The sequence below is a fragment of the Trichomycterus rosablanca genome, chromosome 18, assembly GCF_030014385.1.
Source record: "Trichomycterus rosablanca isolate fTriRos1 chromosome 18, fTriRos1.hap1, whole genome shotgun sequence".
Taxonomy (NCBI): Eukaryota; Metazoa; Chordata; class Actinopteri; order Siluriformes; family Trichomycteridae; genus Trichomycterus; species Trichomycterus rosablanca.
This window is the reverse complement of record NC_086005.1, coordinates 5,719,905-5,738,351: the sequence shown is the minus strand read 5'-3', so window position 1 is coordinate 5,738,351 and position 18,447 is coordinate 5,719,905. Positions and strand designations below refer to the sequence as shown.

General features: G+C 35.9%; 2 protein-coding genes across 6 annotated transcripts; one reads left to right on the top strand and one right to left on the bottom strand.

Annotated features, from left to right (window-relative positions):
* Window positions 1-147: 147 nt before the first annotated feature.
* inip (ints3 and nabp interacting protein) lies at window positions 148-2,739 on the top strand. Of its 3 annotated transcripts, none has more exons than XM_063014254.1 (4): window positions 148-217; window positions 1,680-1,776; window positions 1,968-2,055; window positions 2,252-2,739. In XM_063014254.1, exons 1-4 carry the CDS (start codon window positions 187-189, stop codon window positions 2,345-2,347), a joined length of 312 nt encoding a protein of 103 aa, XP_062870324.1. In that variant the 5' UTR covers window positions 148-186; the 3' UTR covers window positions 2,348-2,739. The 3 variants fall into 3 exon arrangements, with proteins under 3 accessions (XP_062870324.1, XP_062870323.1, XP_062870325.1); XM_063014253.1 differs by lacking the exon at window positions 148-217 and adding an exon at window positions 877-1,095; XM_063014255.1 differs by lacking the exon at window positions 148-217 and adding an exon at window positions 1,210-1,408.
* A 623-nt stretch (window positions 2,740-3,362) lies between these two features.
* Window positions 3,363-14,869, bottom strand: LOC134332389 (uncharacterized). Of its 3 annotated transcripts, none has more exons than XM_063014022.1 (5): window positions 14,787-14,869; window positions 11,907-12,912; window positions 6,008-6,190; window positions 5,272-5,481; window positions 3,363-4,037 (listed from the first exon to the last, which is right to left on the bottom strand). In XM_063014022.1, the coding sequence occupies exons 2-5, from the start codon at window positions 12,895-12,897 to the stop codon at window positions 3,730-3,732; spliced, it is 1,692 nt and encodes a 563-aa protein (XP_062870092.1). In that variant the 5' UTR covers window positions 12,898-12,912; window positions 14,787-14,869; the 3' UTR covers window positions 3,363-3,729. The 3 variants fall into 3 exon arrangements, with proteins under 3 accessions (XP_062870092.1, XP_062870093.1, XP_062870094.1); XM_063014023.1 differs by having other exon boundaries at window positions 6,008-6,187; XM_063014024.1 differs by lacking the exons at window positions 3,363-4,037; window positions 5,272-5,481; window positions 6,008-6,190 and adding exons at window positions 7,628-8,389; window positions 8,493-8,810; window positions 9,009-9,113.
* Window positions 14,870-18,447: the final 3,578 nt, after the last annotated feature.

Genomic DNA, 18,447 nt, shown 5'->3' with positions numbered 1-18,447 from the left:
GGCTCCAACCTAAATGGTTTCATATACTCTACTTAGGCTCCCTAGAAATGCCGTGATACGGAGGATTGTACACCCTACTTAGGGCACTACATATTTTTAATGGCTGTATTGGGGGTTTAGCCACTCTGAATGTACGACTGGACAAGAAGCCACATCGACGTTTGTAATACAGTAGAGAAGAATCAAATGGAAAAGGCAATTATGTTTGAAAAAGAAGGTAAAAAAAGGAAGAGAAAGGCCAACAACAAGATGGACAAGCCATTAAGAAACCGGTAGACCAAAACAGACAAAATCTGTATTGTCACTAGTATTAAGAATCAGCTTGGTGCAGCTTATAACAACAACAATAATAATAACAACAATAATAATAATAACAACAACAATGATAATAACAACAACAATAATAACAACAACAACAACAATAATAATAACAACAATAATAATAATAACAACAACAACAACAATAATAACAACGATAATAACAACAACAATAATAATAACAACAACAATAATAACAACAACAATGATAATAATAACAATAATAATAACAACAACAATAATAATAATATAGCAGATTATTTTTGTTTAACAAAAGTCATGTAATTCAAAAATATATGATTGGGTAGCAACGAATTCACAAAATGTAAGTGTTTGTGTTTGGGGAAAGATTAAAAGGCAGTATTCAGAATAAATACATTCTTTACTGCATAAATAATACACACAACTTACTTAATAAATTAATAAATTACAAATAATTAGATAATAAAGAAATACTTTATTACTCAAAGTGAACTTATACTTCATAAAATATTTTGGTACTGTTAATTTTTACTTGAATCAAATTGCTACAAGCACTTTCATAAATGTGTGAATCTTTAAACTATTTTTTATTTAGATTGTATTTATTTATAGGGGCGGCACGGTGGCTCAGTAAGTAGGACTGTTTTCTCACAGCAAGAAGGTCCTGGGTTTGATCCCCAGATGGAGTGGTCCGGTTCCTTGCTGTGTGGGTTTGCATGTTCTCCCCATGTCTGTGTGGGTTCTTCTGGGAGCTTGTGGGAGTTTCCTCCGACAGTCCAAAGACGTGCAAGAGAGGTGAACTGGAGATACAGAATTGTCCATGACAACTACCGTTTCTGTCATTAATGTAAAACCTGACATTAAAATCCTAATAAATAAATAAACAAATTTATTTATAGAATAGCTTGTGGGTCATACTCACCTACTGGCCTGTGGGTGGCAGAGCAGAGCGCTTTGTGGCTACAGAAACTCAGTGAAGAAGATAAATAACCCGACAACAAAGCATGTTTCAGTTCTCAATAAGTTCAATTATTTACCGAATTTGATCCAAAATTATTGCAGTAGTTCCAAATCCCATTAATGATGGCTTCAAATCCTCCCGCACAAGGTAATGTTAAATAATGTAATCAGAATTATATAGAACCAGTCTGTACATGTTGCACTGTATGTAATGTTACAGTGTTTTGTACACAGTGGTGTTGGATGCGGTCAAACGTTGTTATTTATTTAAAAAGCCAGTATTTTGTTGGCCATTATTAGTTATTTGTGCTTGGTGTGTCTTGCCCTAAATGAGTTCTGACTAATGTCAGTATCTGCGAGTGTTTTTCGTGCTGGCCCTTAACGTCATGTAGTTTAATTTTTGTTTGTCATTTCTGCAGGATTTCAGAATAAAAACCGAGTGGCTATTTTAGCTGAGCTGGATAAAGAGAAGAGACGCCTGATACAGAACCAGTCCATGAATAACCCGGGAGCAAGGTGACTTTTCTCCTCATGATCTATACAGCTGCTATTACATATGCCTCACAATATAAAGACAAACAGGGCTACACATACATTAATTAATTAATTAAAACGATTAACAATTACCTAAAGTAGATAAAATAAACCAAGAATAGCTCCAAACCACGAATCAGTGTTAATGTTAAGATTTCTGTTCTGACACTCAGCATTCCACTTTCAAGACCAGCTGTAAAGGAATTTCGGGATCACGCAGAGCAGCAGCACATTGCTGCACAGCAAAAAGCAGCTTTACAGGTAAATGTCAATATCGCAGGTTTACACAAGTTACACTGTAATTGCACCTGTCTGCATGAAAAATGTAAAGGAATCTGCACTAAAGGAATCATGCTCTTAAACTTTACATCTGCTCCCAAACTGCACCTTCACACAGTTATATTTGTATATTTGTAAAATAATTTAAATTAGAAGTACATTTTATGTTTTATTCCAGCACGCTCATGCACATTCTTCAGGCTTTTTCATCACTCAAGATTCCTCGTTTGGAAACCTGATTCTCCCTGTAGTGCCGAGACTCGATCCAGAGTGACAAAGAAAAGAAGGATTATGAAATAAAACGGACATTTTTCTTTCTACAGTCAAAGTTTATTGTCTTTCACATATTTATCATTAAAATCAGTGTGATTGCAGGTTTTTGTTCTGAACAAGCAGTAGCCATATCTAATTGGGTCTTGGTCTTGAATGGCTAATGTAGTGATGCTTTATTTACCTGATGCTGAGTATTGGTACTGGGATTTTGTTGGCCTGACCCATTAGGGGTGCATCCCTGTACTAAGTATTTTAAATAAAAATAAAATGCTTCTGCTTGGTTGAATTAAAAGTCTGCAGTTCCACTATCCTATGTACATTTATTTTGACCAATAACTTAAATGTTTATTGTTCTGCTGTATTTTATATAAAATAAAAACAATCTTGACTCTTGTTGTTTGGCATCATAACTTCATTGTCACTCAATAGGTTTGCACATCCTAGTAATATATATAAAGATGAAATGGGTGCTGGCTTTGTAATTAAATGTCTTGTTTGTATTTCATCTCAGACATTTGATTTTTATAGTTTATAAATGGTTAATCTGTTATGGAATGATTTACATTGTTTATATAAATCATGTCATTGAATCAGTTTTAGCAAATGTTGCTGCACATAGCTTGTCTGAAAGCTCATTAGCTAGTGACCACAAAAGTACAAACTAGTCTATGAAGCTTAACATGGTAGCTACTTCACCCAGTTTCCAGCTACTAGGTCTCCCATATCACACAACGCCACTTACCGTGCATAGTGAAGTCTAGCATGTGCTTTCTCTGAAACACATGCACTCTTGTTAATGAAATGAACATGCCTAAAAAGGATGCTAATTGCCCCTATATTACTGCGAGCTCACAGTTGTTTGGAATGAGCTAGTAAACTATCCCTTGCATGTGTGACCTGTTCTCTCCTGCCACAAATGGCCGAGGCTTTTTTAGGGATCACAGTTCGCTGGCTTGGAGGAAACATAAATACAGGAACGAATGAGCAAGCGGTCAATAAAATCTCCATAAAGTCCATTTTATTACCAGCCAGTAAAACCGCCTGCTATTAGGTGTGTGATAGTGACTGTTTACTAGAAAGCATGCATTACTAAAAAGTCATGTCAATATTCCTGATCAATACTTCTACCAACCTTTATTATTACAAGTGTGTAACACTGAAAGTGACAGGTGAAAAGTACAAAACACAAAAATTCTTGCACTCTTGTGAATGCATTTGATTATTATCCTAGTTAGACGGTGTTAAATCAACATGATCTTAATGCTCTTTTATCTGTACAGATTCTTAACTGTAAAGTATCCACCAAACAACAGAATAACAGATTAACAGGGTATACAACCACTAGGATGGATTTCTTGAAGAGGTCAACACTATAAAAAATCTTCATTTGCTAACGATGGGTAAGAGTTCCCCTTTAGCTTTCATAGCTTTAATTTTGGCCTTGATGTTGTCGTCCATGGCCTGGCGACACCTCACAGCATAGTGAGCCAGTGTCTCCTCCTTCTCATCCCATGGAGGCAAAGCATGAAAGACCTCTGGTGCTGCCAAGCTCAGCTCAGCAATGGCTGCCGTTCTGGAGATTGTGTTACGGTCCACGCCAACTCTGTCAAAGGCCACTTTCATGGAGACGCTGCGTCGGAATTCCTGCAGAGCCGTCATGTAGCGAGCAATCACACCGACCACGTTCTTCACTGCAAAAAAAAGATTACACTGTTACTGCACTGACTATGCACATAAGTTCACACAATGCATGGCTTCAAAAAACTGTTTTTTTTTTTTTTTATAATGTTGTCATACTCAACACACCTCACTAACTACTATAACATTTGGAAATATTTTTTTTTTACCAATTTGTTGGCAATTTGGTCACCTATAATTCACAACAGCTACAAACTGGGGATTGATTTTTTTTTTTTTTTTTTTTGCATTTCTTCTCCAATGTCCTCCCAATCTAGTCGTATCCAATTACCCGATTGCTTTACACTTCCTCTCTACTGATGCTGACCTCAACCCTGACTGAGGAGAGCCGAGACTAACACACGGCCCCTCCGACACGTGTGCAGTAGCCGACTGCATCTTTTCACCTGCAGGAGGCGAGTTCATATGTGGATCAGCTTTGTGTACGGAGAGACACACTATGATCACATTATCCCTCGTCTCTGTGCAGGTGCCATCAATCAGCCAGCAGATATCGTAATTATATCAGTTATGAGGAGTCCCCTCTGGCACCCTGCCCTTAAACAACAGCCAATCGTCATTTGTGTAGGCACACAGCCTGCCGGATAGCAAAACTTCAGAGTTTCAGATCGACAAGTTCAAAATGTCAGCTTTGGTGTGCTAGTGTGTTTTACCATACAGATAAATAGGCTATACAGGATTGTACTCATCTTGTACACACAAGCTTACAAATGTGTGAGATTAGCTAGTGTCATAATAGTGGAGACAGACGTACTAATCCATCCACCCAAAAAAGCAGAGCCTATTTTACTTTACCAAACAAATGGCTTATCAAGAGTCAAACTCATGATCTCCCAATAATGAGTAAGTATGCCTTCATTGAGTCACACAATTAGTCTGTGATTTACAAAATGTTTCCATCTAATACTCGATCAGGGGTGTGTTTCAATATCAAATCAGGAATGTGATGTTTAGCTACTATGATGATACCCTGTGTTGGGGAAAACCCAAAGCTATAGGAATATATGAATATAGTATTTTGACACTGTTGTAAGTGTCCAGGCTGCCTGGCTGGTGCAGCGGTAAATTACACAACCAACTGGAATCCGCTGAAATCCAGCCAAGGCCCTAAGATTGGGTGTGTTATTGCATCACGCCCAGTGATTCCAGAGTTAATGTGGGTGTAGTATTCCCACTAATTCCAAGAATGGAATTACTGTTCCCACCATTACCAAGCTCATCACTTACTCCTGACGCGGGTGTTCTCTCCGTCCCTGTTTCTCTTGGAAGAAATCTTGATGGGCCTCTGTCGCTCCAGCGGGTGCAGCTCAACATCTTCAAACGAGTCAAAAAGGGCTGGCGACTCAAACGGGCCTCCTTCATCAGGAAACGAGCTGATCAGCTGCTGATGGGAGCTTCCTGCTTCCATTTGACTGGAGGAATGTGCTCTTCTCTTTTCTGATTAAAAAACAGTTATCATGCATATTAATTCTCACTTTCCTTAAGATCACTTTAATAATACTGTTAATCATACAGTAGAATGTGAATTATTAGCATTTTTGTGGACTAAATTAACAGATAAAGCACAGAAGCACTAGGGTTTGATGACAGTCCTGGTTACAGTCTGTAAGCTTGTGTGCTGTGAGTTTAACTCTGATGAATACATACCCTGTCCAGGATGTATTTACACATATGTCATTTAAGAACCATTATACATTACACCTACTATTATGCTGAAAATGGACCATTTAAGAACACGTTACAAAAACTACAACCAGTAACTGCACATAAATGAGAGAGGTCTACCCAAACTGTAAAAATCCTAAAATATACTCTATTTTAGATGTAAAAAAACCTCGCAGACCTCGCTTAGCAACATATTTAGGTGAAACTTTTTTCTCTTAAATGAAGCTAGCCAGGACCAATCATACTGGTGCTTTGCATCAATGATATATGACGTATGAGATATGGTTCATGAGGTTACCTGGCCGAAGCTGGTCCTGGAGGAATTCACAGATGAGTTCAGCCTTCTTGGTGAGTTCCTGTTGCAGCAGTTCTTTATCCTGTTTCAGACTGGTGATGGTTTCACCAAGTAGTGCACTTCTGTTCCTCTCAGTCTGCAGGAGACCCTTCAGCCTCTCAATCTCGTACATAACAGGACCTGCTGCTTTAGAGATACATAAACACAGTTCACATGATGAAATTCTTAATGAAACTAAAGGTATACATACTAATCAAATTTAAATGTACAAAATAACACACAACATACGACATTTGCAATCTAAGTTTTTAGGTTAATTATTGATTATAATGAATGCAACTAAAATATGTGGTTTTTAAGACAGCGGGGTCCTTAGCTTGTAAGAACAGCTCATTAATGGTGCTAACTTTTATTTAAGTAATTAAAGCTGTAACTCTTAACTTCTATTGCCTTTTATCAAATTGCAAAAGGGAATGTTAAATAAGAAACAGGTTACCTGTATGCATTAAGTACAAAACAGCATTTAAAGAAGAAAAAAGAGAAAGTTAACACTAAACGATGACTACACACATCACATTTTATTATAAAAAAAACAGCTCATTAAAAGTAACAGAGATCAAAATATGTACTTTATTTTTTCTTTTAATTACAATTATTGCAATTATTAGAAAATAATTCAGCGTACTAATGCATCAAATATCAAAACTATTTACATCAAAAATAAATACATCATAGCATTCACAAAGTTTTTACATGAGTGAATAAAGAAGTAAGTTATCACAGTCTCGAGCTTTCAGTCTTGGCATCACATGACAGACATCTTGCTGAATCTACAGTCAAATATACAAGCCAGGAAAGCTGCATCTAGACACAAAAAGCTAAAAGCCTCCTCATCTAAAAAAAAGATTTAAAAGGACTAAGATCATGCAGAGATGATTGAGAATGTACAACAATCTGCAAGTGCTGAAAGTATCAAAATTTATCTGAAAAAGATTAACAGGATACACCTGGAGAATGAGATGTTATTGATTATCAAACTACATGTATGGCTTTGTAAGTCTTTACTATTGCTGATTAACAATGTTTAAAATATTTGGGTTAGTGGTAGGATCATATAATCCAATAAGCAATTTTGATTATCCATATAACAGTAATGAGTGATTCTAAATCGAAATATAGAAACATCTGCTGCTTTTAACTGGATGGATATTTGTTTATACAGTCTGGGGAACTTGAAGTAAGTACACAAGTAATTACAGTAATTAAAATATAAAGTGGTGCTTGCTTGCCCACTACTGCTGGGATCCAGGGTTCAAATACCAAGAGGTGCCATCGGCCAGTTGGGCGTCTACATACAGAAACGATTGGTTGTCTGAGGCAGGGGAAGGTCGATGCCCCATGACGAAGTGGCGTCCTGTCCTGGTGTCTTACTGCACTGCACCCAATGATTCCAACCTCAAACCCGGGACATGACTAAAATTTTATTTTAATCACATTTGGAAAATAAATATTAAAAACATGAATGAAATATGAAGTCACCAAACAATGCAAGGACAAAAGAATTTCTGAAATATATTACTCTTTATATTTCATTGTAAAAAGTAGAGTTAAAGAGTGGGGACATTCCAGTGTTATAGTTTTTTTATTACTGTTTTAAATCATAGATCCTACATTTGCAATTAGATCAATGTGCAGGAAAATTTGATAAATTTAAAAAAATGCATTATAATATCTTATTCGTTTATACACATAATGTCCTGGGGACGAAAATGCGAGAGAACCGAGAGAGTGGCCCATTTACCAATCACTAATATACCTAATCATCAAAGTATAAAGGTCTTCATAAACATGCACAAAAACACTAATGGACTGAATGTGGAAGACACTGAATGAATGGATGACCAGTTTCACAACATAAAAATGAGGATGCACAACAGAAACACACAATCTTGCTGCATCTAGAACCACAACAACTACTTAGACAAAACTGTGTGTATTTTTAACTCTCTTTGAAACGTAGTTCTGTGAAAAACAAATGTAAAAACCATTTGACGCACCTAATTTAGTTCACAAAAAGCACGACATTCATGGTAACAAGCAAATGCAGACCTGGTTAAAGCATTGACTGAATTAGTCTGATTTCTGTACTTTTATCATTTACATAATACAACAAATAATAATGAAATTTAACAATAAAGCATATTTCTTAATCATTTCACATATATGAACCCCCTGGCTTTTGCAAATTGTGAAAATGAAAAGGTCCTTTTGCTAACTTTTTTCTCTGTCCGATTCTTAACCTGCACTTGTTGATACAAGCTTTCTTCAGCTTGGCAGATTCCACCGGCGTCCATCCATCCAAACTGGAACAACGCAGCACATAAGCTGTAAAGTAATAAAAACTATTTAAACCAAAGACAATGCAGTTCAAGCAAAACAGAATCAAACAAAATAAGCAAAGCTCTGCATTAAGCAACAAATGACTTACATATAATTCCATCAACCTTTCTTCTGTCAAGGATCTTTTTTCCATCGGGGACTTTTCCTCTCTTTCCAAAAGCCACAGCCCCAACAAGATCTTCCTCAGTAAAAAAGTGTTCAAACAGGAGGTGAAATAGTCTCATACTGTCCTGTCTGGATTCCTGGTGAATGCAGGCCAGTTTGTATGGAGGAAGAAAAAGTCCAGAGCCGGGAAAGAGCTCTTGCTCTCCTGGTCTGGGAGGACTGCGAACGACTGCACGTGACTGCTCATTAAACACAAGAAGCCTGGATATTACCCCCTGTAGGCTGCGTAACGTTCCAGGGTCTGTGCAAAGAAAGAACATATCAAATGTCTTGTTTTTTTTTTTTAGCATAAATGTATTTCTGTGCAAAATGAAGTACACAGACTGTCCCTGTTATCATTTTTGCCACTTGCAAAGTAAATACAACTGAAGTGTTTTCCTGCTGCTCAGTCATTTTGGATAGCAACTGTTTTATTCAGCATGATAAATGCTCGTCTCACCTACGCTTGTGATAAATTCTTCCAGCTGTTTTCTCTCTTCGGAATGACTCTCAGAGTTTGTACAAAGCTCCGATGTGGAAGGCCAGAACTGTTCCTCCAAGTAGCCTATAATCAAGTTTAAGACCAATTTAGCTCACAACATGACTACAGAAATCAGAATAAAATAATATTACACTGATGCTGCTGAAATGAAAAGTAGACTTTAAAGATGTAAAGTGACAGTTTTCCATTAATTTTGGTGTCTAAATAACACTTAGTGTCCCCATAAGTGAATTGAAAAAGAGCTTTTTTATTAACTAAATTAAAAACCGCAAAGGATTTGATGCATTTACATCCTAGATAGGTCCACAGAATAAAGAAAAAAAAACATCTTAAACAAAGAAATTGGAAATATTTTATTTGCAATTATGTGACGCATCTTCCAAATATATTTGCCTGATAATACATACAAAATTTATTCCACAGTGAGTAAAAACAATAAAGTTATAAACAACAAAACATAAGCCAGCAAAAATATAACAAATGTCTTGTAGAACTAACCCTGATCAGCTTTTAGAAGGTTTAGGAGGTCATCTTCCCAAGAGAACCTGCAAATAAAATAAAATCATGTTTTTATCCACAGAATACATTACAACAACTAATATACAAATATGAATATGTAAACAGACATACAGTAGAGTGGACAAAATACCAAGAAACTATATAAACTTATTAAAAGCAGCTCTATATTATTTTTAAGTCATGTTGTTTCAAAAAGAACATTTCAAAAGTTTTTTTAAGCAATGAAGAATGTAAAGAATGTATCTACTTTGTAGTCTGTGCTTTTTTACTGTAGGACTTTTTACTGTGGGTTAAAATATTTTTGCTTTCTCCAATTATTCCATCCTGAAGTAGAAAATATTGTCTGATAAACCAACTTTACAGTCTACTATGACTTAATGAAAAAGCACTAGGTGCTTATTCAGTTTTGATGGCTGTACTTTGGGGGTAATTTGTATCCAACCTTGAGAGCTTCTACTTATGTCAATCAGTCCTTCTAGCTGATGTCATTGTCTACGTTGAACATTTGGTGTCATGACTTACATTAGACTGTCCTTCAAATTTTTTGTGCCCTAATTGGAACCCTATGAGGTGCCTTTATATTAAAACATAGCAAAGCAATGTAAGGCTTACTGTCAACTTTTTTAAAGCTGCTATGACGTGTGCAGCCAGCCGTGTTTGTAGTAAAATATATAATTTTGTCCACCATCTGTATTTCATTTATTACAAAACAAGAATGATGAAAGTAGACTTACCTTTTTATCTCTTAATTCAGTGGTAAAATAAATGTTGTCCATTTGTCCTCTTGAATGAAATGTAAAATAATAAAGGAGGGTGTGGACAAAGTTGTTTAATTTTTATTTTATATTAAACAAGAAGAAAAATAATTGCAATTTACTGCAAGTTCAATTTGGGTTTAAGGACACCTTTTTTTTACCTTTCAGCAACCAAAGTAATATAAATATTCTCATCATACAAGATTTCTCTTGTTAATGTTTTTTTTAAACTGGTATTCTGTCCCAGTAAAATATACGAGCGATCAAAACACATTTACATTTTTCATTTGCAAATTAAATTGTTTGGCTGCCTTTCTAACCATGCATACTACTGAATACTATGTGAAAAAAAAGCAACAAGATCAAGCTAATGGTGTACTTATTAATAATGCTGACATATTACCCAATATGGCCAACATTTTAGTGACACCCCTTCTAATGATTTGGTGCAGCCAGGAAAATACCAAGAAAAATATATGTATTTCAAAGCCAATAAGGGCAGGACCAGCCTTTAGCTCCAGAGCAGCTTCTATCTTTTTAAAAATAATTTTATACAAGTACCAAATGGTTTGTGGTGGGATATTGTTCTATTCGTTAAAAAGACATTTTTGCTTTCTCTAAAATGATTCAATTCAGATGTAGGAAATGTGGTATGATAAACCAACTTTAATACACATTTTGTTGGTTGTGTATTCCTTTTGTGTTCCATGTTATAATTTGTTGCACAATGACCTTAAAATGGGTTCCAGAATGACAGCCTTTCTATGAATTCTTGGTAAAGCTACATCCATTGTCAACAGGTGCATAAAATCAGTTATATGCTTTTAACATTGTAGTCACAGTATGGAAAAAGACCCTTTCAGTTCCAACCTGTGCATAAAGAGAGATTCATAGGCTAGGTTTTGATGTGAAAGAACATGTAAAAGTGGTCATTACAGAGCCCTGACATCAAATCTACTACTAATACCGGATGAACTGGAACAATAAAATATATTTATGACACATTTAGATGTACATGTTTTTAATAAAATACTATCTGACTATCACTGGTTCGTGTATATTTAGACTGGATTTGTTTTAATAATATTTTGTAAACAAAACACTTCATTTATGTCTTTACCCCATTACATATAGTGAATTCAAAATTATTCACACCCTTTACTTTTTCACACTTTATTGCATTGTTAATTTCATTTTTATTTTTCACCCATAAAGTAAAAACATGTTTATAATTTTTTGAAGTCTAAAACTATCATTCACAAAAATATTCAGACCCTTCGCTGTGCCACTTCAAATTTGCTTTCAGTCTATCCTGTTTGCATTAAAATATATTTAAGATGTATTTAGACTTCACTCAGAAGTCCACCTGTTGAAATATGAATTGATCAGACATAGTTTGGAAAAGCACACACTTGGATCTATAAGGGTCCATAGTTAACACAGTATCAAAGAGACAACGTGGAGTGATATAAACTTCCAACAGTTAGTTATTAGCTATATTAACTCTATAACCTCAGTGCATGTAAATAAGTATTAATCTATAACTATAAATGAAATTGTGTTGAGAATAAAATGTCTTTACCTGTACCGTCACTTCCAGGTTCCGCACTGTTTTGTTGTTCTGCTAAAATGTCTATTTCAGGGTGCACTGCACCTGATGGATCCTCAAAGTTCATACCAAAGTCCCCGTTAGGAAGAACTTCCACCAAGTCACTTTTTCCAGCTTGACCTAATCCTGCCATATGCTGACTGGCTCCTGGATTTGAGTCCATGTGTGTTTTGTTTTCAGATCTGCCTATAGACGTGTGCACTGATTTACTATGTGAGGAGGTATCCACTGGTGATGATGATGTCCGAGCTAGATCTCCATCCTCCAGTAACGGGGGATTATTGGAGGCTGATAAACTGGCTGAGGATCTAATGTGTGAGTTTATTGACTGGGATAGCTGAGCACTGTCAATACCAGCTTGGTTTTGTGCATTGGCCACAGTGTAATAATCTTCAGCTCTCTCCTGCTTGATCTTTTTTGCTCCTGGATCTCCACTGTCCTCCGAGTTCTGTCCCTTGGTGCCTCTTTTTCGATGCATAATTCTGGGCTCTAAATCAATCTCTTCATCTGTAGCTGATGACTCACACACAATGTCAAACAGGTGGTTGTTGTCCTCCTCAGTGTTGTCATCCATCTCAGATGGCTCACTGCAGTTAGAGAAGTCGTACGAGTCTCTGGTCTGGTTTGTGTCACCCTTGCTTGATTTACCTGTGCTGCCCAGAAACCTCTGTGCCAAGCTGCTCTGCATGGCTGCTGCTCCCTGCATCAGAGTTTCTGAGCTGATGCCTCGGCTGCTTCGTTCAAAACACATACGATCTTTGAGGCCTGTTTTACAGGAGGCCGTTACTGGCCAGTGGTAAGCATGTCCAGCACCGCAGCCCCATAGCGCAGTGAGCTGTCCGTGAGCGCCCTCCGTAAGCATGTGCTTTAGGCTTGGGATCAAAGTGCAGATGGTTCCGTGACTGTGCGCCCATTTGACCAATTTCGACAAGCCGTCAGCCGAGGTGTGTAAGCATTCCCCCATGGTGAGCGCTGTCTCCTAAAAAATATAGAATGCAAATCAGGCTCCTGTGTTTTTTTTATTACAATGAATCCTAAAAACTATTTAGCCTGCAATTTCCACAAACCACAAAATTGACACTTTTCAAATAATTTTCACTTTTCCAATTAAAACGGTTTAGAAGTTACATTTATAATAAAAATCTAAATAATCTGTGAATTAATCAGGCATCTAACAGAGAAACATGTTTATTACTTCCTTAAGTAGTCAGTTTGAAAAGAATAACCTAAATACCATAATGACCCTAAATACCATAATGCAATTTAAAGTAATGCTGCTCATCTGACTTAAAATCCTCTATAATGTCATCTTCTAAAGCACACATGTGGAAAAGTGGTAGAAAAGATATCATAATTTCTTTTCTATTTAGTGTTAAATAAAAAAAAAAAACTAATCATAAATCACACTAGATTTAATTATTATTTTAATTATTAAGCCTGATCATTATCACCATTATATAAACCGTTCATACACAGTCTATGTATAACATGATATAAACGATTCAGCAAAATCATTACACATATATAAGTATATTTTCAACTATATCAAGTATATTTCAACTATATATATATAAACATCACAACATACCACACATGGGGGTGTTGTCAATTATCAATAATGTTATTCTTACAGTAAGTCTACATGCACTTTATGAAACCTGTATTGTATGTAATATCAGTTTTTGGAACTGTTGATTTTTATTTGGTCATTCAGTTACATCTGATCATGCTGAGAAATTTCATCTAAGCATATGGCAACAATTTTGGTTATCTTGACTTCCATGTAAGTTCTATTCCATGTACTGTATATGTATCTCTTGTAGGTATTTCTTTAACCTATCTTTAACCATTATTTATATTTTCAAAAAAAGAAAACAAAAGAAACAAACAAAAAAGGAAAACTTACCTAAAATGTTTTAGAAATTATTAAAACCCCAAGACATTCCATATACGTAATCTAATTGAGGATCTATTTAAAATCAAATGCTGTAAGGTTACCAGTTGTTTAACTAAAGTGTTTACGTGTTAAATATTTATTTTCTGGTCCTTTCTGTGTGGACTTTGCATGTTCTCCCCGTGTCTGCATGGGTTTCCTCCGGTGGCTCCGGTTTCCTCCCACAGTCCAAAGACATGCAGTTAGGTTAATTGGGAAAACAGAATTGTCCATGATTGTGTGTGACATTAAAATGTGAATTGATAAATGTTGTGTAACGTGTAACTACCGTTTCTGTCATGAATGTAACCAAAGTGTGTAAAACTTGACGTTAAAATCCAACTCAATAAATAAATTGTAATATGATACCTCAGTTTTATCCTAATTTCAACAAACCTATACAATAGTGACGTGAAGTCATTTAGACTGTATAATGTATAACATTTAGTCTAGTATTGTATTTCCTTCTTAGCCTTAAGTGGGCATTTTTTATCTGTAAGTTTTATTTGATGTGTTGTGCGTCCTGTAAACCTTTCTCTTTTGTTTTAATTATATGTTTAAATATCAAGATTGACACAAGCTGCGGCCTGAACCACATACTACCGAACTGAATAGTATGTGAGAATAGAAACACTATAGAAGGTGTGCTGTTTTTAGCCATACTTTACAGTATGGTAGTATGCAGTATGGGACGTAGCTGTAAACAGTTAGCTTAGCTAGCAAGCGTTAGAGTACTATCAGCTGCCCGTTATCTCTAACATACTATAAACTATTTTATATTAACTGTTATACATATGTGGATACCAAACCACATACAGAATATATTTAAATACAGTTAGTTAGCACTGGCCTAATAGCAAACGTTAGCTTCATACCAAAACAAAGCGCGTTAGCTGCAGAGCTAACACAATAACAGTTACCTTTACTGACAGGAGCTCACATAGAGTGATGTAAATCTTCTGTTACACCATAGAGCTTTTACTGCTCAGTGTTGGTTTAAACACTTTACGTGTTTTTAAAATTTCTGATATATTAATCCATAATTGATTTAGCTTTTTTCTTTACCAAGGGACTTTTAAAGGGAAACTGAACGTCATGTCCTGTAGTCACTGTGAACGGTCCAAGCCGTTTTAGCTTTTAATCCTCCTTTTCTTGATATCAGGACTTCAATTTTTGATATCAAGAATTACATTCTTACTAGTAAAAATTAAATTTTTGATATCAAGAATGTAATTTTTGATATCAGAAAATAAAATTTTTACTAGTAAGAATTAAATTTTTACTAGGGAGCGTCTCCAAATATTCAGGGTTGCCAAGTCTGCAATAAAATGTGAGTTTGATAAATGACAGTGACAAATAAAATGACAATGGATTATATTAAATTGAATACATGTTCTTAATGTTTGCTTTAAGTGTTTAGCTAATCCCAAAGTAATTAATATTTTTTAGTTTTGGTTATTGTAGCGCTTTTGTTGTTGCCATCTGTAAGATGACTTAAATAGGTGTCTGGCAACCGTAGTCCCATTACACTGACCATAGATCTGGCATTACACACATCTGACAGTGATTTTCGTCTCTTACACTGTATATAAATCACTGTCATGTGAAACACTGAGAATCAGGAGCTTTGACTTAAACAGGCATGGCAAGTGATTGGAAATCAAATGTAATTATCAATAATTGACTTTAATTTAAAAAATCCAAGATCTGTTTTTTTTTCCTAAAATAATCATCATTAATAGAGGAATCAAATAAATGTGTATTTTCTTAGTAGACCGTTCAGTCTCTGGTTTCCAAGTGCCATCTACTGGACCTAGACTGTTGCACATTTTAAGTTGGACCAGAGAAACTCCATTAGAAAGTTGTTCATTAGTGTAGTTGACTTTGTAAAGTGTAGATGTGAGAGAGTTGGAATGCAGTAATGAAGTGATGTTACATTTTACAGCTTCATACACGTCATTCCATACATTATTAAGACGTCTGCGTTACAAAAGAAATGTGGTTTAATCAGCCCCGGTTCTGGACTGCTTTGCTTGGGGGGGCAGTAAAACCTAATGAGGGGGCATGTTGATAGTCATGTTTTTGAAGCCAGAAATATATTCAAGGCTTGATTTGTGCATGAATGATGACAGCCAAGCTATTGATACTGGCTTAAAGTGATGTATGAGGTAAAGAAATAAAAATGCATGTTTTCGAACTTAAACTTAAAACCCAATGATTAAAAAAATACATGTTGATTATGTAAATGGAGAAAAAAGATTATCTAATTGTATTTCATTTTAATACGCCCCCTTAATTAAATTGCCATTACTAATAGAACAACTCTATTTCTTGAAAGGCTTTAATACAAATTTAAGTCAAAGCTGACAAATGTACCTACACACAGACTGAGAATATTCAAACGTGGAAATAGGAATGAGTGAGAATATTTATATTATTGGGAAATTAAAATATAAAGAAAACAAAAGAATACTAATTCTGTAAAAAAAAAGTGTTTACCAGTATACCTGCCTCTCGCTCACACTAACAGAACATATACTGCCGAACTGAACTGTTTGGGGCAGTCTGCCGATTTTTATATGACTCAAAGAGCCAATCAGGAATAAGCAAGGAAATATCTTCACACTGTAAAACAAAATGCATTTTTGTGATTGGTTCAGAGATAATTTTAAAAATAGCCGTTGCTTGCATTGTGCTTGGGGGGGCAAAGACACAATTTGGGGGGGCAATGCCCCCCTCAGCCCCCCCCCCTAGCGCCGGCCCTGGGTTTAATACTGATCTGTAGATTACGCGATAGAGCATAGATTTAAGGGTTATGCCAAGTTCACACTACACGACTTTCCAAGTCGTCAGGTCGCTGTACAGTTCACACTACACGACTGAATCTCCTGCACTCGGGAGTCTTTCAGTCGGTGTATATTTCACACTACACGACTGATCGGCGATAGGGGGTTTCACACTACACCATCTATCACCAACTGGAATCACTGGCGAACTTCTCTGGTCTCGCTTTTTTTTTCCTTTACAAAAACACACTTGAGAAGTGACGAGGGTTTTAATGATACCACGTCCAAAAATGCACGTCAACAAGTAGCGAGAGATCAAAGTGTTTGTGGTCTGATGTGCAGCGTAAAATCAAAGAGGAAAAATAAATGAATCTGAGTGGATTTGGCAACACAAACAGTATATGGCTTGTTCTGTAGTAAAGTGGATGTTAATTAATAATTTTGTAATGCAGTGTGGGTGTTATGCTTTGTAGAGGACGATCAAATCAGAAATACTACGTGTGTGTGCCGGTGTATCCTGATATAAACTATATCCTCTCCTGCGTTTCCCCTCACGCTGTATCCTGCGTTCTCATTGGCTGTTCGACATGTCACTCATTTCCAGTCGCACATCTGAGATCAGATATCTGACCTGCTAGAAAACTCAATCCAGTCGCCGAGCCGGTCGGGTCGAGTTGTTGGATAGTTCACACTTAGCGACTGAGAGCCGAGTTTTGATCGCCGAGTGAACGCTGAGTAGCTCCCGACCCGGAAAATCAATCGCCGACCAAAAATCAGGGCAAAAATCGTGTAGTGTGAACTAGGCATTAGATGTATTTTCAGTCTGCTGTTTTTAATGTAAATGCTCGAGAATGCTGCAAAATCTGTAATGTACAACCTTCACTATTTTGTTTACAATGGCTTGCAGTACATGTGGTTCATGTTGTTCTCTTTAAGAAAAGTACAACCCAAGTTAGCCCCGCCTTTAAATCCACATGCAAATCAACTAATAATTATTATTAGAACATGTAATAATTCAATTCTTACTATTAAGAATTTAATTCTGGATATCAAAAATTCTATTTTTACTAGTAAGAATTTAATTCTGGATATCAAAAATAAAATTTTTACTAGTAAGAATTCAATTTTTGCTAGTAAGAATTTAATTCTTGATATCAAAAATGGAATTCCTGCTATCAAGAAAAAGAAGATTAAAAGCTAAAATGGCTTGCCATAGTATGCTGTACACATTAAATCAGCTTACACATCCAAACATGTCCTTACTATTATTTACATTGTTTAGTAATTTCACGTGTTACCTAAAACCTTATAAAATTACACGTCTACTGTTTAAAATAATAAAAATAGCTTAAATATTTGCCTGTATTAGATGCATCTCATACTATACAGTGATTAAATGTAATTAACCAAATAAAGAGCTGTGCTATCTTGTGTATTTCATATATGGTCATATTTAAAAATTTGCTTTTTGTAGGACAGCAGATGACCTTTCCAACTGCCTATATATGCACGTTAAATGCCTTTCAAACAATGCTGCTGCTCATGACTACACCATATAAAAAAGACTAAGCAAAAACGGATGTACACATGCAAGCATCACAATGATCCAAAATACAAAGCGACTTAAAATGATTTCATGGAGTGGCTCATAAGCTGTCAAAACAGCTCTGACACTCAAAGAACAGGAAACCACATGACATCTGAAGGAGTTCTGTGGTACTTTGTACCAAGACATTACCAGCAGGTCATTCAACTTCTGTACACTGCCAGGTGAACTGTCCTCCAGTGCATCCTG